At 41.3% G+C, this 23,453-nt stretch overlaps 1 protein-coding gene and 1 long non-coding RNA gene across 4 annotated transcripts; one reads left to right on the forward strand and one right to left on the reverse strand.

Moving 5' to 3' along the window:
* Positions 1–638: 638 nt before the first annotated feature.
* LOC121305153 (myosin-7-like) lies at positions 639–15,164 on the reverse strand. The gene is made up of 39 exons (XM_041236691.1): positions 15,115–15,164; positions 14,655–14,703; positions 13,538–13,746; positions 13,110–13,253; positions 12,878–13,034; positions 12,754–12,781; positions 11,961–12,060; positions 11,761–11,853; positions 11,494–11,557; positions 11,316–11,414; positions 11,120–11,223; positions 10,795–10,933; positions 10,511–10,629; positions 10,177–10,326; positions 9,837–10,007; positions 9,399–9,708; positions 9,032–9,102; positions 8,750–8,955; positions 8,542–8,665; positions 8,301–8,437; positions 7,760–8,015; positions 7,308–7,550; positions 7,052–7,228; positions 6,727–6,872; positions 6,547–6,637; positions 6,064–6,453; positions 5,827–5,953; positions 5,550–5,668; positions 5,261–5,457; positions 4,776–4,959; positions 4,516–4,681; positions 4,289–4,413; positions 3,836–4,144; positions 3,463–3,666; positions 3,072–3,368; positions 2,883–2,987; positions 2,700–2,795; positions 2,459–2,593; positions 639–774 (listed from the first exon to the last, which is right to left on the reverse strand). The coding sequence occupies exons 3-39, from the start codon at positions 13,736–13,738 to the stop codon at positions 754–756; spliced, it is 5,805 nt and encodes a 1,934-aa protein (XP_041092625.1). The 5' UTR covers positions 13,739–13,746; positions 14,655–14,703; positions 15,115–15,164; the 3' UTR covers positions 639–753.
* On the forward strand, positions 10,261–23,450 carry LOC121305171. 3 transcript variants are annotated; one of them, XR_005948055.1, is made up of 3 exons: positions 10,261–10,348; positions 20,917–21,003; positions 21,889–23,450. It is a non-coding gene; the product is annotated as an uncharacterized LOC121305171 (long non-coding RNA). The 3 variants fall into 3 exon arrangements; XR_005948054.1 differs by lacking the exon at positions 10,261–10,348 and adding an exon at positions 17,721–18,064; XR_005948053.1 differs by lacking the exon at positions 10,261–10,348 and adding an exon at positions 18,270–19,341.
* The last annotated feature ends 3 nt before the right edge of the window (positions 23,451–23,453 follow it).

Below are 23,453 nucleotides of genomic sequence, written 5' to 3' on the forward strand. Positions count from 1 at the left end.
CTGAGAGGTAAGGACACCTGACAGTAGGCTACATGACAGGTTTTTCAATGAAATATGAATGCAATGAATCAGTAATTAGGATAGATAATTATGTCGTTAGCTGAAGCAGATGTAAGACTTTACTTGGAGTTACAAACTATTACGTTACAAAATACGTTTTATTGTAGAATGTGTTTTCCTCAGAACTTGTCCTAACTTTTAATGAAAGATGTTTTACAAAAGCTCCTGCATCCAAAGACAGTTATTTCCATGGATATAACTTTGTATCCCTTTCCATGGTTATATCGGACTCCAGCGCCTAGCAATTAAACTGAATGGTTTACTCTACTGTTTGCTGAGGGAAGCAACTACTAGTTAATGCCATGACATCATGCCATCATAGCCCTCGGCTTTATTTCAGACAGCACAATACTTTAGACATCACATTAGAAGAAAACTGTAGCCAGGAATTATGCAGTAAGGTAAGAGAACTGACATCCCGATCTGCCTCTCTGGGCACCGAGCATCTTTTTTATTTGATCTGGCTATAAGATTTCTTACTTTATCTGGGCCAGGACAAGTTAGTCTTTCCACTGAAGGAACCCCATAGCGAGTAATCACACTTGTCAAAGCAGACACACAACACAGGAGCATCATAATTCATTTTCAAATGCATTTTATTTCTTCTGAATGTACAGGAAGGGAAGAAGAATGGCAGAAGGGACACTAAACCACAGCAGACAAGAGTTTTTCAGAAAGGTCCGTCTGAGAGCTTTACTCTTCATCCAGCCCTTTCTGGAAGGGGAAGAGAAGAGAGGAGAGAGAGAGAGAGAGAGGGAGAGAGAGAGAAAGAGAGTGAGAAAGAGAGAAAACTGGTGAGTTTTTTTTCTTTACTGACGTATTTTCACGGGAAGTAACAGCTGATGTATCATCCCAGCTTTCAGCTGCTTACACCTGCAGTGTGCTGGTTTATAAGAGTGAAGGGTAACCGCTGATAATGGAGAGCAGTAGTGCTTATTAAAGTGCAGGAAAGCGGTGCTGGAGAGCTGAGAACGAGGTTATTGCTTGCAAACTGTTTGCGGACAGGAAACATAAGAGGCTTCATGGACTTCGTTGTTATAAATGGCTTCACATGGAGGTCAGTTATATTAATACATAGCATTCGACAGTTAGATTTATTTCATTTATTTCTAAACATATTTATTAGAGATGTATAATTATTCAACTCTAGTCAATCTATACACATTTTTTAATGCTGAATTTAACATCTTCAAATTATAATAAAATGTAATCATTCATCACTATGAATAATCCTTTCCCACCTAAAATACATGAATCACTGGTTTTACATTTATGAAACAGAGTGGTGACTCGTTGCTGTGACAGATTCTACCCCTGCTGGCAGAGGCGCTTCAACAGTGTTGTCCAATACGTTGGCCACTAGCCACATGTGGCGAATTTGGAATCCAGACGTGGAGAATTGCATTTTTGATAAGTAAATTCATCGTCAGTACTCGCATATTCGCATGGTATACGCACGTTTACTTTGTTGATAAAATGGTAAGACGAAAAGCAGCATGTTTCCTTGGTCAATGCTTATTGGTTATCTGCTAAAATGGCGTATAAAGGTGGATTTACACGTACAAGACTTGAGCGAGGCGAGACGACTGACACGAAAATCCGAAATAAAGTTCCTTACCATATATTTCAAAAGACAGCATTGAAATACATTAAGGCAATTTTTCGTGTCACTCACCTCGCTGTTTCCACACCGGAAAGCGTCAGATTGACAGCTCCTCTTTCTATACTCCTCGTTCCGTAATGTTGCTGATGTGTTCCATGTTCGGCTCAACTTGGGTGTGCGAGTCAACATTCACAACATTCAATCTGATGAAGTCAAAATACCGCTCGCAACTGCTGGACACAAAACTAGAAGCTACACTAAGATGTGCCACGTCTGATAAATTCATGCTAGAATTCCAAATATTGGTGAAGAAAGTGAAAGACTGAAAAGTTTCACACTGAATGGTGGTAGATGTTTGTTAAGTAGATGCTTGTTAAGTAAATAAACATGAAAACATATACTTAAAAAAGAAAAACATTATTGTGTTGTGGTTTGTTGATTGTGCCACTAACTTGTGTTGTCCCTGTTTGAACACCAGGTTTGTGTGAGGTACATTTACCTGTGTTGTTTAAGTGTATGTATTCTATAAAATTAGTGCACGTGGCTAAAATGCTGTGACCGCAGTCACACCTCTGGCTAGTCAGCTATTTCTTTTGGACAATACTGCTCTACAACTGCTTGTGCAAATAACCTTGCTCAAAGGCAATTGTGTGGTGACTTCCAGCTTTTTACATTTACCTTTCATTTACTTCATTGCAAGTGTCTGTTTCAAGATGTAATGGAAAGAGTGTAAAACAATCACAAACAGGACAGTCTGTGGAGAGCATGCAGAATGGTTCAGTGTGGGTGACTCACCTTGCCCCCGATGTCACGGGTCTTGGCGCGGAGCTTGTTGACCTGAGACTCGGCGATATCAGCCCTCTCCTCCGCCTCGTCCAGCTCATGCTGCAGCTTCCGGAACTTGCCCAGGTTAGTGTTGGCATTCTCCTCCTGACAGTGACACACAAGGGCAAAGTCAGTGGTTCATCTGTAACACTGGGCTCAATGGAAACTGCTTGAACGCTGGGATGAGAAGAGAATGCAGAGAGTTACTTACAGCCTCCTCCGCGGTTCTCTTGTACGACTTCACCTTCATCTGCAGCTTGTCCACCAGGTCCTGCAGGCGGGCCATATTCTTACGGTCCTCCTCAGTCTGAAAGAAACAATTCAACAGTCACAACTCAGTAATTCACCAGGGCATTCACTGTATCAGTTGCATTGAAGAATAGAATGGAGATACCTGGTAGATCAGCTCTTTGATGCGTCTCTCATATTTCTTGACTCCCTTCACAGCATCGCTGCTCTTCCTCTGCTCCCCTTCCAGCTCATTCTCCAGCTCCCGCACCTGAAATCGCAGTGTCAGAAAGGTGTCAGGTCCTGATGGCTAGCAGATTCAATAAATCGAAACCTGTAACTGTCAGCCACTTACGCGGGCCTCAAGCTTTTGCAGCTGCTTCTTGCCGCCCTTCAAAGCGATTTGCTCGGCCTCGTCCAGGCGGTGCTGCAGGTCCTTGATGGTCTGCTCCATGTTCTTCTTCATGCGCTCCAGGTGAGCGCTGGTGTCCTGCTCCTTCTTCAGCTCCTCTGCCATCATGGCAGCATCAGTGATGGCCTTCTTGGCTTTCTCCTCAGCATTCCTGCACTCCTGCACAGCCTCCTCCACCTCTGTCTGCAGCTGGGACGTGTCGGCCTCCAGCTTCTTCTTCTGGTTAATCAGGCTGGTGTTCTGCACAGAGAGTGAGAGAGACCCAGGTTACAGAGGACTGACTGGGGAATCAGGCTTGTATTTCATAGTCATCTTTGCTCCAGTGCTGTCGTACCTGTGAGTGCAGGAGTTGAACCCTCTCGCTGATGTCCAGCAGCTCCTGTTCAGCCAGCTTGCGGCCTCTATCTGTCTGCTCCAACACCGCCCTCAGCTCCTCCAGCTCAGCCTGCAGGAGATTGTTGCGTCTCTCCACTATGGCGATGTTCTCCTTCAGGTCATCGTTGGCACGAAGGGAGTCATCCAGCTGGAGCTGAGCGTCCTGGAGGCCAAAGAGGACAAAACAAGATCAAGCTTTCACGAAGAGGAAAGATAAGTGCTAATCGGTGTCCAAAACCAGACATCTTTGTGAGGAAGACTGAATTCATCTTCACAAGCCAAGGCTATCAGAGAGGAGCTTATTGTTTATCAAAACGAAAGAGCAGCATTACCTTCAGGTTAGCGTGGACGCTCTTGAGCTGCTTCTGTGACTCTGCAGCAATCCTGTTGGCCTGGCTGAGCTGGATCTCCATCTCATTGAGGTCTCCCTCCATCTTCTTCTTCAGCCTGAGGGCCTCGTTCCTACTGCGGGTCTCTGACTCCAGTGAGGTCTGCAGGGATTCAATCACTCTCTGGTAGTTCCTCTTGGCCTGATCCATCTCCTCATCCTTCTCAGCCAGCTTGCGCTCAATCTCAGCCTTCACTTGGTTAAACTCCAGCTGAGCCCTCAGGATCTTCCCTTCCTCGTGCTCCAGGGAGGCCTGTCAGGACAATAAGTTCTTTAGGATACACTCTGATTGATACAAAGCTTCCTATCCTAATATCTATTAATCTGCACCTTTTTTTGGTACATCTTGCCTGTGTTTCTTCCTCCTAGAATCCCAGTATCTGTATCTCTCACTCACCTCAGCCTCTTCCAGAGCAGACTGTATTTCAGACTTCTCCTGCTCCAGCTGCTTCCTAGCCTTCTCCAGCTCATGGATGGTCTTGCCTCCCTCACCGAGTTGCTCAGTCAGGTCAGAGATTTCCTCTGGGTAAATAAGAACATTCCTTCAGTACAATGGCTTCTTAAAAAGGGTTCAGAATTAGAAACACAGCTGACACAAGAATTGTGTGAGTTTGGATCCCCCACCTTGCAGGTTCTTGTTCTCCCTCTTCAGGGTCTCCAGATTGTCCAAAGACTCCTCATAAGCGTTCTTCAGCTTGAAGAGTTCAGTGCTCAGGGACCTGGACTCCTTCTGGGAGCCCTCTAGCTCACTCTGCGACTCTTCAAACTTCTGCTTCCACTCGTTCAGGACCTGGCAATCACATTGTAAAAAAGGGCTGAAAAATACAGCGGCCACCCATAACTAAGCCTAATGCATTCTCTTCATCAAAACCCCCACATCTCACCTTGTCAAAGTTCCTCTGCTTCTTGTCCAGAACAGCAGCTGCTGCATTGGACCTCTCCAGATCCACCATGAGATCTTCAATCTCGTTCTGCAGCCTGTGTTTGGTCTTCTCCAGGGAGGAGCATTTAGCATTCACAGCCTCGACGGCTTCCTCCGCGTCCTGCAGCCTCTGAGCCAGCTTCTTCCTGGGAGATGGGGAAGGAGGGACAGCTTTCAGTCCTATCAGAGGTGCTAATTAACTGTATAGCAGTCTTACACGAGAGCTTCATATATCAGTTTCACTCTATGTTCTCAGAGCTGCACAGTCTGCAAGCAGACAAACTTTTTGTTCGTCTTATATTGTAATTAAAACATAACGCAAACAAAAAGCTTATCTGTCAGAAGAAAAGTTATTTTACTGTCACCTGGAGGTCTATAACGCTTCCAAAGTCTTGGTCATATTCTAGAACTAACTTAGCTATAGATAATATGTTTAGTTGCCCTTACTTGGCCTCCTCAAGCTCCTCAGTTCTCTGGATGGCGTCAGTCTCATATTTGGTTCTCCACTGTGCCACCTCCGAGTTAGCCTTGGAGAGACTGCGCTGGAGCTCAGCCTTGGCCTCCTGCTCCTCCTCATACTGCTCCCTCAGGAGGTCTGAGTCGTGGCGGGCAGACTGCACTGCATGGGCAAGTGCGTTCTTCGCCTGGGGAGAAACCAAACAAACAGCTTACTGTATAGAAACCTGGCTTTCAGACACCCTGTTTCATCAGAAGACAGTATTTGATGCTGCTTTACCTTCACTTCCTCTTCCAGTTGTCTTTTGAGGTCATCAACCTGCTGAGTGTAGGACTGCTTGCCTCTGGTCAGCTGAGAGACAAGAGATTCCTTCTCTTCAAGACGTCTGGTAAGCTCACCTAACAAGACAAAACCGAAGATGTGTGTCTTAGAACTCTGACCACCTCAAAAACATTCTGGATCCACTGATAATGAGGTATTTTCTACATCTCTTTCTTTGAGATTGACCATAATATTACTTCTTCAAAATAACAATGTTGTTGTATGCAACTCTTACCATTCTCAGTCTGCAGCTTAGCTTTCTGTGTTGTAAAGTCATTGATGGTGCGTTGACCTTCTTCAGCCTTGGTCCTGTATTCATTCATCTGATCTTCCAGAGTCCTGCACATCTTTTCCAAGTTAGCCTGCATGTGAGGTTTAGATACATATTAAATGGAAATGGATAGGATCTCCAACAGTCAATACGGGATCCTGGTGACCCATCCTGCACACTGTATAGAACTGTATTTCCTACCTTGGCTTTAGCGACATGCTCCATATTGGAGACCACGTCGTCCAGCTCCAGTTTGAACTCGCTCTTTTCCTTCTCTAGTTTCTGCTTGACTCTCTGCAGGTTGTCAATCTGCTCCCCGAGCTCAGCCGTGCTATCAGCATGTTTCTTGCGCAGAGTGGAGGATGTGGCTTCATGCTGCAGTGTGGCCTCTTCAAGGTCTCGCCGCAGCTTCAGGAACTCAGCCTCCCTCTTCTTGTTCATCTCGATCTGGGCTGAGGTGGCCCCGCCCGCCTCCTCCAGCCTCTCACTGAGCTCCTCCAGCTCCCGGGACAAGTCTGCCCGCTGCTTCTCCACCTTGGCACGGGCAGCTCTCTCTGCCTCCAGCTCCTCCTCTAACTCCTCAATGCGGGCCTGGGGAAGGGGCAATGAGACCGTGACACAGGGATGAGTAGGGAAGGAATACAGAGTGCATGCAGGTAAGGCAAAAGGTCGGCTTTAAATTACCTGAAGCTCCTTCAGTTTCTTCTGGTACTGGGCTGACAGTGCCTGCTCATCCTCAATTTTACTGGTGAGCTGGTTGATCTCAAAGTCTTTCCTGCAAGAAATTGTCAACAGTGTGGTTATATCACATTCCTGCCATCCTTTATCTGTATAGAACACACCATGGCTATATCTGTGACATACTTCTTCAGCCGCTCCTCCAGTTGCTGCTTATCATTCTCCAGGTCCATTAGGCTCTCCTGGGTCAACTTCAAGTCTCCTTCCAGCTTCCTCTTGGCTCTTTCAAGGTCCATCCGCACCTTCTTTTCTTGCTCCAATGAGCCTTCAAGCTGGTAGGGGTAAAAACTTTAGCTTGTTAAAAAAAGGGCTGTTCAATTTCCAAGTCTCTTTAACTTGGACAGCTCCATAACTTTCTATTTTATTCATCTACACACTAGCCTTGCAAAGCAAAATCCTGCTATTTGAGTGGCTGTGTGGGACATATCTGATAACTCCCAGAGTGACTCACATCGTCGACCTGCTGCTCCAGCTTTGCTTTGGCCTTGGTCAGGGTGTTCACTTTGTCCTCCTCACTCTGCAGGTCATCCAGGGTTTGCTGGTGAGCCTCCTGCAGAGCCTTCTTCTCCTTGGTTAGCCTGGCGATGATATCATCCAGAGCCGCCATTTCCTCAGTCAGGTTCTTCACCTGTTAATCAGAGAGAAAAGACTCAGCACCCAAAGCGCTTACAAAGAGGAGTTTCACAGACAGACAGACAGATACTAACCTTGTTCTCAGTGGCGTGCTTCTCCTTCTCCACTTTGGCCAGAGTGAGTTCCAGATCATCAATATCCTTCTTCAGCTCAGAGCACTCGTCCTCCAGCTTCCTCTTCTTGGCCGTCAGCTCACCATTCATCTCCTCCTCATCCTCCAGCCTCTCCGTCAGCTCTTTGGTTTTCGCCTCCAGTTGAATCTTGTTTTTGATCAGCTGGTCACACCTCTCCTCTGAATCACAAAGATTGTCTTGTTCCTGGAGAGCAAACAGCAAAGTATTTTCATTAACTGTCATGAAATAGAAACATTTTCATTGGAAAAAAAGAGAGGACAGAAATGTGAGACTTGCTCTACTCTAAACAAATTAAAAACAAAAGCATTCTAAAAAACTCTGCTAATACAAAAGTGACAGCTGACTAGAGGACGTTGAATGGTGAAGAAAGAGCTCAGAAATGTTTCACTCACAGTCTGGACTTGCAGCTGCAGGTCGTTCTTCTCTTGGAGAAGAGAGACCATCTTCTCTTCCAGCTCCTTTCTGCGAGCCTCAGACTTGGCATAAGCCTCCTTGAGTTTCATGAACTCATCCTTCATGTTGGCCATCTCTTTCTCATTCTCTGCGCTCTTCAGCAGAGGCTTGATCTTGAAGAACAGCTTCATCCAGGGCCAGTTCTTCACACTCATAAAGGCACGGACGTTCCACTGGATTACCAGCAGGGCGTCTCTGGGGAGGCAAAAGTAGTTTTGAAGATTTGCTACCCTATTTTTGTTTTTACAAAGTTTTCATCACTCTGCTTATGAATTCTTGTGCAGGACAACAATACAATACATTTCAATACATGTTATTCATTTTTGTAAGGCTATTCAGGGCAGAGCACACAACTCTTCTCCATTTTCCCCCATGCTTTCTTTTCTGGACACAGAAAGTACTATACTAACCAGAGGGACGTTTACCCAGCCCAGAGACCATTGGAACACGGAAGGGAGCTTGAAATACAGCCATCCTTACCTGCGCTCAACAATCTTATTGTACTCAATTCTTGAGAGAAGACCGCGAGACTGGGCCTGGATCCGGGTGATAATCAGAGATAAGCGATCATCTCTCATCTCTTCCAGCTGACCCAGGAGACCAGCCTTGAAGAACACCTGGCACCAAAACAAAAGGGAGCTCCTAAATTCTGGCTCTTTTTTTCCGGTATTATCCACACAAAGTATTCAGTATAAGGGTTATTTTGTAGTTTCAATCCTACCTTTGTGTGTCCAAATCTGTACTGGGTGTGATCGATGTCCAGGGATCCCAGCAGTTTCTCAGATCCCTTCTTGCTGTCTATGAACTGGCCCTCTGGGATGGCAGAAGGGTTCAGGATACGGTATCTGTGAAGGGAGACAGGGACTCAGTTGGGTTTCTATAAAGCACTACAAGAGAAATTGAACAAGGGCACTGCTTGAGAGATGTACCTCTGTTTGAAGTCTCCGTACAGGATCCTGTTGGGGAAGCCCTTCCTGCAGATTCTGATGCCTTCCAGAACACCGTTACAGCGGAGCTGATGCATCACCAGAGGGTTGTCCATCGCACCGGGAGTCTTGGTCTCATTAGGGATGATGCAGCGCACAAAGTGAGGATGTGTTGACCTCAGGTTGGTCATCAGCTTGTTCAGATTTTCCTGTGAAAAGGAAAAGAACGGGTCATTTAAGAACCAAACAATGTGACATAGACACTTCCCTTTTTCAAACACTCACCCTGTGGAGAGCAGATACAGTCTGGAAGGAAGAACCCTTTTTCTTTGTGCCCTTGGCTTTCGTGTCCTGCACTAAAACAGAAAAGACAAAAAACAGGTAATGGAAGTGAAAATGTCACAAATGTCAGAAAAGTGCCACCTCCAGAGGCTGTATGAAAAATGAATATGGCATTACTTACATCCACTGAGGGCAAAGTGAAGCTAAACAAGAATATGTATCCATGAGTTAAAATAACTAGAATATTCCACATCCATACTATGTTGATCTTTAAATGAATAAAACTGTTAGCAAATATTTATTAAATTCCCTACCAATAGTATAAATTTCTTACTGTTCACAACACTGTAATAGTGTATGATTTTCTTACCAGACTCAGCTCCAGCATAGTTGGCAAAGAGGGTGGCGAGAACCTTGAGGGAAGACTTCTGGTAGAGCCCGACCACAGTCTCATTCAGAGGGTCCTTGTTCTTCACCAGCCAGTTTCTGATGTTATAATCTACAATGCCAGCATAGTGGCCCAAGGCAAAGTCAGCCTCTGGCCTTCCTTTGACGATCCTGGGCTTTTGGAAGTTTGCGGATTTGCCCAGATGGTTGTCGTACAGCTTGGCTTTGAAGGTCATGTCACTGGCCTTGGGGAACATGCACTCCTCTTCAAGGATGGACATGATACCCATGGGCTGATTTCAAAAGAAACATCCAGGTGAGTAAGCAAATATCACATACATACACACATCAATACCAACATACAATTATATAGTTGATGCACACAAAATAAAATGGAAAGTTTTTCTAAAGCACTCCCCACCTTCTCAATGAGGTCGATGCAGGCCTGCAGGTCCATGCCGAAGTCAATGAACACCCACTCGATGCCCTCCTTCTTATATTCCTCCTGCTCCAGCACAAACATGTGGTGGTTGAAGAACTGCTGCAGCTTCTCATTGGTGAAGTTGATGCACAGCTGCTCAAAGCTGTTGAACTGCAACAACAGACGAGAAAATCAAATCCTTTTAGATAGCTGAGACTTGTGCTAAGACACCAACAAAAACCTTTACTTACTCTTCTTATTTTTGACCTTAGCATTTTGTTCTTATTTTCAGAATGACCCTCAGGATGTAAAGAAAGTTTAACGACACAAAGACACTCACATCAAAGATTTCGAAGCCAGCAATGTCCAGCACACCAATGAAGTACTGGCGGGCCTGCTTGGTGTCCAGGGATTGGTTGATTCTCACCACCATCCAGTTGAACATTCTCTCATACACTGACTTGGCCAATGCACCGATGGAGTAGTTCACCTGGGAGGAAAGAGACAAGGAGGTGAGTGACTAATTGCCTGAGAAACTGCAGAGGAAATACTTGACTAGTTGCACGCACAGGTTTAGATCATACTTAACTCTCCACCTACATCAGGTTAGTGTTTTCCCTCAGTATACAGTCCTAGTCCTACATCCATTTCTCATGTCTCTCTCTGAGACTCACCTGTTGGACATTCTGTCCCTTGGTGACCCACTCGTTCCCTACTTTGACTCTGGGGTGACACAGTGCCTTGATGAGATCAGCAGAGTTCAGTCCCATCAGGTAGGAGGCCTTGTCAGCATCTAGGAATGAAAGAAATTCCCATCAAACACAACCATTGCTGCTGCTGTGGGTAAATGTGATAGTCTTGATACAGATACTAATCCACTGGAGTGTAATTGACATTAACAAGAAAATGACTCCAGCCCTTCCACTCCCCCTTCTCCCATTCACACAATCAGACCCACCTTCAGTGCCGTCAGCCTCTGCCTGCTCCTCTCTCTGTTTCAACTTGTATTTCATGTTGCCACTGTGCATGATGGCACCAGTCAGCTTGTACATTGAATTTTTCTCCTCCTGAGTGAAGCCAAGCACATCAAAGGCACTCTGCAGGACAGAGAAAAAGGGAATAAGAACATGCCTCTCTGCCTGAGGTCTGCTTACTCGATTTAGTAACAATGCTGAGAGCTATACAGTTCTCCTGATATGGAGGCTTCCAGCCTCTCACTTGGGGTCTAGGACTCCTTGCACCCTGTTGTATCAGACTGTGTGTAAAGAGAGAGCCTCACTCACATCTGTGGCTATCAGCTCATCAGAATCATCAATGGAGGCGACAGTGACTTCACCCTGTGAGATGAAGGCGTAGTCGAAGGGATTGTTGGTGACCAGGAGCATTTCTGAGGAAGACGGACAATACAATGATTGCATCTCTCCTGTCTGCTTATGTAATCCTACAGTCAGACTCTTGAGTGAGGACAGGAACACTGACCTAGCAACTCTGGCTTCTTGTTGGACAGGATCTGGTAGAAGATGTGATAGTCTCTCTCAGCCCTGAGCTGAAAGGTCACACGAGACTTCTCTAGGAGGTCTGGAACAGAGCAAACAGATATCAGATTCAGCTTCATAATCAAAGGGAATGAAAAGCACGGTTATATAAAAATACTTACAGGTCTCAATGTCAGCAGAAGCGAGCTTGCCACTGGCTGCAAAGTGAATTCGGATGAATTTACCCTGAGGAACAGAAAGAGAACAACAGATGCCAGATGAGAGAAATTACTTCTTGTTAATGAAAACAACATCTTTCAAATTTTCAGTCTTCCACTCTATTTATTTAGATGGCATCTCACTCATATTAAATATTACTGACCAATTACAGCAAACAGGAAAATAATAGTGTAACTACACCAGTGCTGTATAATGATGGGTATACTCACAAAACGTGACGAGTTGTCATTCCTCAAGGTCTTGGCGTTACCAAAGGCCTCCAATGCTGGGTTGGCCTGGATGATTTGATCCTCCAGGGTCCCCTGTGATAGAACACAAACAGACTTCAGTAACGGCCACAAACTTCAATCCCATAAATCTCTTTTTCTGTGATATATACCCTCAAACACACACTCAGACTCTGACACACCTTGGTAGAAGTAACTGTTTCTTTCTTGACTGCAGCAATGCTGGCAAAATACTGAATGACTCTCTTGGTGTTCACAGTCTTCCCAGCACCGGATTCTCCGCTGTGGGTACAGTAACAAGCAGGGTGAGTGTTTCACATTCCCAGCTCTATTATCATCTCTTCAGCAGCTTCATGAGCTCCATAACACCCTTTTTTATTTTTTCAAAATTTTAGAGTGACCAACTGTTATTTTTATTTTCCCCCAATTTGGAATGTCCAGTTTTTTCTCCTCAACGCAGTGCATTCCCACACAGCACAGACGTTCTGAGGGTGTGAGAGCGTTCTCCGATCTCACAAGCCTAAAACCAGAATTGCTTTTACACCGAGCAATCCAGAGCAGAGGTGGGCGGGGCTACCGATCCCGGAGAACAGAGATCAGCCCTGCTTTTTATCCACTCTGAATGTGCTCTGTGTCTGGCCAGTAGGGGTTGCTTTTGCGCGATGAGGAGAAGGAGTCCCTGCCAGTATCCCATCCCTCACTCCAGAGTGTCAGAGCCAATGTGACGCCCCCTTCGGAGACCCCAGCACAGTTCGGCCTCTTTGCACAACCGGGACGCGAACTCGGCCGTCCAAGCTGTGTGACTCATCCTGCGCTCCCAGCGGCAACGCTGTAACTGGATAAGCCACCCGGGGACCACTCTTAACTCCCTTTCTTTGATCTCCCCTCAGCACACTACAGTGCTAACTTATTATATCGAAATTTCAAATCCACACACACAATAAAAGTTTAAAATAATCTTAAATACTGACTTACGTGATCAGGATGGACTGGTTTTCTCTGTCTGAAAGAGAGACATTTTAATAATAATTGTAATTATTATAGAAGGTAATATTTTTTATTATATAGCATTTATTTCTTGTGCGTGTGCGCGTCTTACCTGTCAGCATGTTCTGATAGGCACTGTCAGAGATGGAGAAGATGTGAGGGGGAGCCTCAGACCTCTTCTTGCCTCGATATGCATTGACCACCTCTGCATTGTACACAGGCAGCCACTTGTAGGGGTTCACTGTCACACAGAACAGCCCAGAGTAGGTCTGAAAGGAAGAGGCAACACTCAGTATCTGCCAGTCTATCAGAGGGTTTAGGGTTTGAGGTCACTCTGCACTCACGTAGATCATCCAGGCTGCGTAACGCTCTTTGAGGTTATACAGCACGGCGGGCTCGTGCAGGAAGGTGAACATGGCCATGTCCTCAATTTTATCGTACTTGGGCGGGTTCTGAGGGTGGATATCGCACTCCTTTACTGTGACAGTCTGAAAATCAACATAGACAAGCCCTCAGGTTAGGTCTGCAGAACAACATTGAAAATTCCCAAATTTTTTGCACAATGACAATGCACAGCCACTAAGGGGCACCACAAGCAAATTAAACTTCTATTATAAGTTGGGTTCCCAGTTTTGGGATTGTAACTAAATAAACACTGGATAGAAAAATGATATTCAAAATACATTTTTCTCTACCAACCTTAACATGTGAAGGACAAGCCAAAGACAAGAAGAGTTTCTTAACAATGGTGATGGTGCAGTGGGATTCTTACCTTGCCATCGTAAGTGTCGGCAGTGACTTTGGCACCGTCGCGGCTGGTGATCCGTGCCTTCACGAACTCCGTCACGGGGTCAGGGACGAAGCACTCCTTCTTCATGTCGAAGGGCCTGGTCTGCGCCTCCAGACGCTCCTTATCGGACTTCCGCAGGAAGGATGCGGCAAGCCCAAACTCAGCCATCTGTGCATCACCCATTTTCAAATCTGCAGAATAAACAGTGATTGGAGAAGTCAGTCACATCTCAGCTTAGACTTTTTTGATGTCATCTCTGTTTAGTTTTTAGTTTTTTAACCAAGAGAAAAGCATTGAGTCTCAGGTCTCTTTTACAAGTCATCAGCACAAAGAGCAGCCCTGAGGCACTAGTGCAGAGCTAATTCAGAGCTGTCCAACCTATTTGACTAACAGAGCCATACTGATGACCAGGGAGTTCTAAAATGCATATATTTGAAAAAATAACAAGTTTCCTGTACTATGTTGGCTTTTCTTTCTGAACCGCTGAAGAAGGGCTTTTGTCCAAAACGTCCCAAAATAAATTATTTTGTAATCACTTAAACCTTTTGTATATAGCTTAAAAAAAAAACAACATGTATAGGGATACTTCAAAATCAAAAGAGCCCGATTGTGGCTGAAGAGCCATGTGCTGGACAGTCCTGCGCTAATTAATATTACATTGATGAGAAACTATTAAAAGTCATTTTAGTTTTTTCCTTAAACTTCAATGCAGAAAGATCACTAATCTTAGTAAGACCTTTTTTTTTTACAAAGGCAATATTTAAACATTACAGCGCAAAACGAGATAAAGATATAGCCATACCCCTAAATAAGAAAAAATCCCAACACACACTGAAAACTAAAAATGTATTTTAACTACTGATTATATGATTTGAGAATATTTATAATTAACAAACTTTGCTATTTTGATAAATGCACTGACACATAACTCATTCTACAGCTGTATTGCATGTCATTGTTACTACATGATAATGTCAGTAGAAGGCAGTTTTAAAAGCTGTATTTTCTCACATTTCCAACAGCTTAGAAAAAAAGTGGTTAAGAACAATAGTCCCTTTTATGAAAGTTTGTGTTTAAACAGCTCTAATAAAACTCTTACCTGGTTTAGTTCAAACGTAGCAAGAAGTAAGGCAGAGAGGCTCTTCACCCTGTAGGTAGACAACAGACAGAGATACAGTGAGAAAAAAGTACTTGGTAGAGTCATTTTCTCTCAGGAACACACACATAGTTTTGCCTTTATGATTTTCCACCAGCAGGTGGCAGTGAAGGGAGAGGTTTGACGATGGTTCCAGAGCTCCAGCAACAATCACTGACACCCAATTACTAAGCGATGCTTGATGCTTGGTAAAGTTTAAAGTTAAATACTTTTTTTTCACTGAAAGTTTAGAAGAAAATGATTCTGTCTGAGCTTTGCATCAAACATGCTGAACAGTTTAATTATGAATCAACAGGAAAGAAAAGACAGTTCACGTCACTAAATAACAATTCTACAGAAATAGTGCATACTTAATAATACAACAACAGCTCCCTTCTACCCCTCAGATACAATAGGTGCTTACCTTGAGATTGTTTGGTAACTTCTCCTTATACAGACCCTGATGCTCCCCTTTATAGAGAACAACACTCCCAAATTTGGAGGTGGCATCCCAGGAGTCAGGAATCTAATTGTGTCTCTGTGTTTGGCAAGGGTGGGTAGGAGGTGGAAGATGTCTATGTATGTCATTTGTACGCATGAGAGATCAGTATTTTTTTTTAAATCACTAAAGTTATTTGTTTGTCCTTATTAGGAATTGCCTGCAGTGAGGTGGCTTCAAATAAACACAAACAAGGGGCACTTAGGGGCACAGATAGGCACACGAGCCTTACTGGACTGCTCAGTATATACACACACACAGGGGTAGGATAATATGAAAATACTCTGCAAGAAATACATTCTACCAAGGTTCCCAAAAGCTTTGGATAGATCTGAATGCTAAATGTATATTCTTCATCAATCAATCAATCAATCAATCTTTATTTTATATAGTGCCTTTCATAGTGGAACACCATCACTAAGCACTTTACACAATGGTAGTATCTGGAGTATTTAAGGCATAGAAAAATAGAAAATTTCTAAAAATGTAGTGCATTCCAAATCCATCACGCTAACTTTAAGGACTACAGGCTACACAGTGCAGACACACAGAAAGGTGCAGACAGGTCCCTGTTAGGGGCTGTGATTGTGTCAGGAGGTGAGTCTATTAAAAGTGCTTTTAGATATTAGGATTAACAAGTATATTGAGGAATTTCGCAGCTGACAGACCGTAGACGCATTGCAAGAAAAAGCTTTAAGGCAATTAATCACTGCACCACCCCCCTCCCTGTGCAGCTGTCCCCTATTGTGAAACCTGAGACCAAGGTCAATATTAATCTGCTTTCCTTGTGCAGCTAATGAAAGCATTGCCCCCAGAGTACATCTCTCTGACATTGCATTGTTTCCTTCCCTTTATCCTTCACTACAAAGATAACCCTGTGAAATTCCTGCCCCGCGCCACTCGCTAATTGAAGAAGAACAGCTTGCATTCCACTTTGTGGACTTTGTGACTTTATCATAATGTTTGTACAGGATCTATTACAGTAGGTGACCTCCCCTGACAAGGTATTGTTATTCATAGATAATGATTGAGATACAGATACAAAGATAGATGCAGGATGCAGAGTCATAATATTTATTTTGAGGTTTTGCACATTTTCTAGAAAATTGTATTTCATTTTTAACTTTAGTTGGGATCCTATAATTCTTTTGCTAAGTACATAGGGAATACATGCACCGTGTTTTTTTTATGTTCTGATTGTGAAATATGTTGAATTATATTACACAGTGTAATTGCAAAAAACATTTGTCAACATGGCCCAACAATTTAAAATCAAAACAGCTGATTGCACCACAAAAAAGGGGAAGCACTGAACAAAGACAAAGTCGCTGAGAAAGACATTATACAAATGCACTGAAGTGTGCTGTGATACTAACTTATAAATCCTTACATTCTCAAGGCCCTGTTTATCTTAGGGATCTCCTTCAGTACCACATACCTAAATGAAAATTGAGATCTGGTAACAATGTTCTTTTGTCTGTGCCTAGGACTCGTCTGCGCACTGTGGCTGATCAGGCTTTCTGCTCTTTAGCCCCACGCCTATGGAACGCCCTGCTGGGCCGTTTGAAAAATTGTGACTCAGTTGATGTTTTTAAATCTAATCTTCAAAACATACTTCTTGGAATTGGCTTTCTATAAATGATTTGTTGTTCTTACTGTTTACCTATTGAAACGTCTGCTTTATGCTGCTTTGTGAAGTGCTTTGTGGAAAAAGCTATATAAATAAAATGTATTATTATTATTATTATTATTATTATTTTATTATTATTATTATTATTATTATATCTTTGTATGAACTGAAGTTATTTAAATGGTCCATGTCCAATGTCAGCACTGCAGTAATCATTTCGACAACACCAGATGAATTTGCTAATCAAATCAAAATAATGAGGCAAGTTATGTTTATTAATTTATAAAATGCAATCTTAGTCTACTGCCTACTATATGATTTATAGCATCCACTGCTCAAACACAGTTTGAACAAGACCATATCAACTAAACAGTAGAAATATATGATACCCCATACTCAACCCCTACACCCCTGTCTCCTCTGTTCCCTACATCACTGGCTGTATCAGTGTGTTGACAATACGCTCTTGAACAGTCTATTCTCAGCTCAATACAAACTAATACACTCCATTCCCAGCTGTTCAGAGATCTCCTGCAACTCGCTAACAATTTCAAACCAATGACCACAGTGGTCAGAAGGACCCTGACATTTGTTCTGGAAGGAAGGGTTGATTTAGGTCAGTTTGTTTATCATATGCTGTAACCTTACTCCCTGTTGTCTTTTACTACATACCTATTAATAGAGTATCACTTATGCCTGAAAGTGCCTCACCTCACACTTTGAAGCATGAACACTGTGATCTGTTCTGGAATGCCCCAACTCTCAAATTAATCTGATACCTGCAGAGGAATTCCAGATATGTGGGTGGCAAAACAAAACAAAAAAACCCCACCTATTTTGGAGCAAGAAAACTTTCTAAAACTTCATTTCCAAACAAACTCTTAATTAACGCATGCTTAATAATATTATAGGTATAATAATGAATTGAACTTTTAGAAATATTAAGAATACAAGCCCATGACTTGTTATCAATTGTGCTGTTTTGAAGTGGTAATTGATACCTATCGTGTGTGTCATGCCACCATCATATAGCCTCAGTACAAAATGTCTTAACTCTCCGCAGTCAAACAAATGCAGTGGCTCCTAATTAGAAAATAGCACCACTTAGCCTCTCTGTACTTTGCACTCTCTCCTGCTGACACACACACACACACACACGCGGCTCAATACATTGTGTGAGGCTTGAAGGTGACCTGTTCTGAGGGACAGCACAAACCTGTGCCATTCCTGCTGGAAGACAGGGAGGTAAGGAGTGCTGACTGCACGTGCTCTGATTATTAATAGTAATAATAATAATAACAATAATAACAAAGATAGTTCACAGTGCAATCTATACTCAAGAAACAGGGAGAAACTGGTACTTTTTGCCTGTGATCTCATTCACTTTCAACTTAATATAAAAAAAAAGTAGTAATATTTCAATTAGTAATTTATAAAGTTATTTGTTGAAATAGACCTGACTGAAACTAAACATTTTCTTATCAGTTATAAGAGAAGAAAATTACTGTTTTTAATTCAAAACAAAAATATGAGCGTGATAGTCACAGTTGCTGTCTACTATCTCTTTAAAATGTGCTGAAATATAGTTTGGAAATAGTAACAGGGATGGTTCCAAGAAGATTAGGAAGAGGAACAACTAATACAAGAATAAACACATTTATTATTTTAAAAAGAACCATTCAGCTCACTGTGATTTACTGAGTTTTAATATTACTGTTATTAGTTTTAGTACTACTGTCAGAGGTCCCAGGTGAAAAAACACGCCAACTTTTTTTTTTTTTTTTTTAAAACACAGACGCGACTGCATAATCCTACTTAATATTTCATCCTTGTGTAACTAGAGATGCGGCTGGTCAGGGAGGCATTTATACTAACATACACTTACAGCTTTATACTTACACTTTATACTTAATAATAACATAAACACATGTCCACAAAAAATAATGTAGTAAAATTATATTATTTTAGCCTTGTGAAGTTGTAAAAGGTGGCAGTACCTAGATTATGAATTCTACCAGTGACAGTTTCCTTTTGTATATTATTCAGGCTTGCATTGGAAGCTGAAATGCTCACCTACCGGTGTATTATTTGTGTTTAGGGAAACCTGTGGTGTTTAAGGGAGAGGGTTGTTGGACACAGTTCTTCTAGTCAATATGTTTATTGTATTGTGTACAGTAAAACAGCTTTAAGGTTTTCGTTAATACTCTTTGGTGCAGCTTAAGTTTTTCCAGTGTGGCTAAAAAATGCTAAGTTACTTTAGCCACAGTGGATAACTAGATGAAAGTCTTAAAAGGATCATAGCATATAGTTGTGTAATCTCTTTAAAAGGCTCAACTATGGAAGTCCCAAATTAAAATCCCTCCCCTACTCTTCCCTCAACTCCACCCCCCACCCCACACGCCCTACCCACAGCAGTACACTAAGACTAGGCTTTGACATTACTCTGAGACACTGCACTGAAACTGCTTGAAGCCAGGGAGATAAGAGGGCCAACTGCCTATGACTTTGTGAACACTCAGAAGGTAATAACAGTAATAATAATAATAATAATAATAATAATATGAAGAGAAGTTGCATAATTGCCCAACTGATAAATGAACACTCTTCTTAACTGACACAAGTAAGCAGGGAAATGTCTTATTGTACTCTTAAAGAGGCGTTGTTGTGTTGCACATATAGCCCACTTGATTGCACACCACTGTTAGATGTTATGTGTGTTTAGTAGCATATTTCTGTGCCATAACTTCATACACAGCACATCCTGTTCTGTTCTATTCATGTGTCAGGGGCAGCAACATTTGTATAGCCTTGAGTGGAACTTTTACACATTTTACACTTCATTGCTTATTACAAGTGCAGAGAAAAGATGTGTTCATTAATGAGGAAGCTTCATTGTATTTTCAAAGTTGCTTTTTATCTTTTTTTTAATGATTTTTACAATTTTGCAAACTCTTATTGCAATTACTAAATAATATTGTGTTTTTTAAAATTTTATTTTACTTTTTCCTATTTTCTGTTTAAAATAAGAACCATTCAGAGTGACTATTAAAAAAAAAAAAAAAACACTTGATGATTCTTTAAATGTAGAAAATTTTTGCTAAGAAAATGTTCACAGCCTGTATCTGCAGTGGCTGCTGTGGAGGGTAATATAATTTTAACAAGTTTTTAAAAAATACATTTTTATATATATATATATATATATATATATATATATATATATATATATATATATATATATATATATATATATATATACTACTGGGTTGCTTTAGGCTTGATATCCCATAGGATAATGACCACTTACTCAGAACCTGAATTTTAACTTCCAAGCCTTGACTGATGAGTAGAGGGGCTAACATTAGTTGAAATGAATTAAAGCTAATACTGTACTTACATACTGCCAAGTATCTTCAGTGTCCGAGTTCTGTACCAATCAGTTTGCAGACAGACGTGCAACGCTAAAATAAAAGTACATAAGGTATTATTATAATTGCTATTGTTACTGTTATTGTTTTAATTATTCGTTTTATTAAAAAATCTCAACCCATGTTGCTTTGCATCAAGTCTAATGTACAATGAATTACACGGTCCAGGTGATTTATTTTTACTTTCCATCATCATCATGTTTCTGTTTCAATGCATCATTAATTCATGTGTACTGGGCATTCCCAAAGTCTCAATGACTTTGCATTTACTTGAAATGTTATTGTTTATTTAAATGCTTGTCTTAGACTGAAGTCTTTTATTAATGTCACCTTAAGAATCGTTGGAAAAAAATGGAACTGTCTGTAGTTTATTGTATTAATTTAACATAATGTTAAAATACCCATACTGAGATTTATCATTGTTATGTGTTCATCAGACACCACTGCTTTTACACTATTCCCCTTCTTAGTTTAAAAATAAGGATTTAATACATTTTCAATATTAACTATAAATCTCAAAAGCTGCAGTCTTACACTTTACAGAGTGGAAGGCACAGTGTCTAAAATTCTATGGTGTCATTTAAAATATTGCTTCATGGTTTGAAATGTATTTTATTTAATGTAACCTTTGTTAAAAAAACATTTTGCTTAATTATTTTTATTTTAATGTAGGTATGAAGCCTCTGGTAACCATGTGTGATGTTCTTTTGGTTAAGCTCTGTATTTGAGTCTGAGAGCGCCACCAAGTGGATCTGAGAGGTAAGGACACCTGACAGTAGGCTACATGACAGGTTTTTCAATGAAATATGAATGCAATGAATCAGTAATTAGGATAGATAATTATGTCGTTAGCTGAAGCAGATGTAAGACTTTGCTTGGAGTTACAAACTATTACGTTACAAAATACGTTTTATTGCAGAATGTGTTTTCCTCAGAACTTGTCCTAACTTTTAATGAAAGATGTTTTACAAAAGCTCCTGCATCCAAAGACAGTTATTTCCATGGATATAACTTTGTATCCCTTTCCATGGTTATATCGGACTCCAGCGCCTAGCAATTAAACTGAATGGTTTACTCTACTGTTTGCTGAGGGAAGCAACTACTAGTTAATGCCATGACATCATGCCATCATAGCCCTCGGCTTTATTTCAGACAGCACATTAGAAGAAAACTTTGGGCACCTAGACCCCGTTCACACTAATGGGCTAGCCCAGGGCATATTTTGGTCTGCAACCCCGCTCTATGTCCAGTTTAAGGTGCCTTTGCGGGTTCACATATGTGACTGAAAAGCAGGACTAAAATGTGGCAAATTGCTTGGTTTTTTTTTATGGAACAATAGCCTGCACTCAGAATGCAAGAGCTACCTGGACACAGTGAGCAGTCTGATATCAGTTACCCAGATACATGTCAGTCCTGTTTTACCGACCTTGTATTAAGAATAAAATGAATCTCCATTATATATATATATATATATATATATATATATATATATATATATATATATATATATATATATATATATATATATATATATATATGTAACAAATGAATGCACTTACCCGTCACACGCGATTTCCGTCACCTGTTTTCTGATCCAAAGCCCATTCTTCAATGTTACAATGCACCTCCTCTTCTTCTTTTTAGGGGTTGTTGGCGCATGTTATCTAAACAGAGATGATCAGCGCCCTCTACCTTTATAAATGTACATTTATTTCTTCCCTTATATTTTCTCCCATTTCCCTATCTTTTTTTTTTAAATAATTTTCGCTATACATTTCTTTCTCCATTTGTTTTTCTCTCCCTTCAACTTTCAAAATATCATTCACTGTTGTTACTTCAATTTCTATTTCCCTTAATTTTCTGTTGAATGTGTTTCTTTGCTGAATATATGCACTGCACATCCATTAAGGTTTTCTTTAGCCACAGCATTCACTGCTGTAGTGTCCAAAGGTATTATTATTTGTCAATTTGTTCATTTAGAGTTGCTTTTTTTGCTTCAAAATCCACAATTTAATTTCCAAAGATATCCGAGTGACTAGGAATCCAGGCTATCAGAATATTTTTTACAATTTTTATAGCTAGTATGTAACTTCTGAATAATTTCATATATAATATCTATCCTATCTCCTGCATCCGATTGTAATGCCTGTATCAAGTTTAGAGAATCTGTAAAAATCACGACATTTTTTTCTTTCTATTGCTCTATTTTGCCTACGGCCATAAGTATTGCAATCAACTCTACAGTAAATACTGATAAATGATTTGATAAGCTTCCCCTTTTATATATTTCAAATTTGTGTCTACAGTAAGCATACCCTCTTTTCCCAGATTTACAGTAGGTTCTTTTGATCCACCTGTGTATATCTGCAACGTTACAATGTACTTCTTCATCCGTCACAGCCCGCGTTTTAAATCTCTGCCTTGATTGTGCAGTTACACAGCGCTTCCTCCAATTTCCCATGATGAAAATAAAGCGAAAACAAAGCGAACCACACAAGCTACGGTAATGTAAAAAAGTGAATCATTAAACAGTTTCAGATACAGTGATGCATTTTTTTTTTGAATCTGTGATCTTTAGTTGCTTTTGTGCATTTTCATTAGCAAGTGAACTGAGACATTAGGGTCTTATCCAGCTCTATATTCTGCAATTTTGAAGACTCTGGATACTGTTCTAGTTGTGGAAACTGGTGTTGTTGTTTTCTTAATCTTTTGCTCAATTGTTTTGACTTTTATGTTTTATGCAGTTCTGTGTATGGGTAACATTTTTATTTAATTTTGCTGTTGGGAATTTTTACTGCTACAATACGTACCGGCTTTAAAAGTATAGCAGCAATGAGCTGCGGGGTTTCCAGGATATAATGAGACAGACAACAGTTGCGGTTCAAAGCAGTAGGAAACCGTTGCATTTTTTTTTTTTTTTTTAGCTTTTAGTGATCAATTCTCCCACTGTCAGGTCCTGCTTCTCTCTTTCAGACTGTCATCTCCATACACACTCCCCAAGTCCCTCCCAGTTCCTCACTCATTGGTCCAATGCTCCCTGTCTCTGACAGGTCGTGTCAGACCTGCTCCCGCTCCCACTTCTGTAGCTGTGTATATCTTTGCGTGCAAAATACACAGTGGTGGCTGAATATGCCGCATTATTGATCATTATTGAGAACCACAATCCTGCAGTTTTTTAGATTGCTTAGTTACTAAATAATAGGAAGAAA

Source organism: Polyodon spathula, chromosome 42 (assembly GCF_017654505.1).
Source record: "Polyodon spathula isolate WHYD16114869_AA chromosome 42, ASM1765450v1, whole genome shotgun sequence".
NCBI lineage: Eukaryota > Metazoa > Chordata > Actinopteri > Acipenseriformes > Polyodontidae > Polyodon > Polyodon spathula.

What these genes read in the sequence shown, in the direction of transcription:
- LOC121305153 (XM_041236691.1), bottom strand. Translation starts at nt 13,738, where the DNA reads ATGGGTGATGCACAGATGGCTGAGTTTGGGCTTGCCGCATCCTTCCTG. An exon ending in TACGGAGACTTCAAACAGAG is followed by an intron (nt 8,666 to 8,749) that starts GTACATCTCTCA and finishes CTCCCTTCACAG; the next exon opens with ATACCGTATCCTGAACCCTT. An exon ending in TGGAGCAGCAGGTCGACGAT is followed by an intron (nt 6,873 to 7,051) that starts GTGAGTCACTCT and finishes TACCCCTACCAG; the next exon opens with CTTGAAGGCTCATTGGAGCA.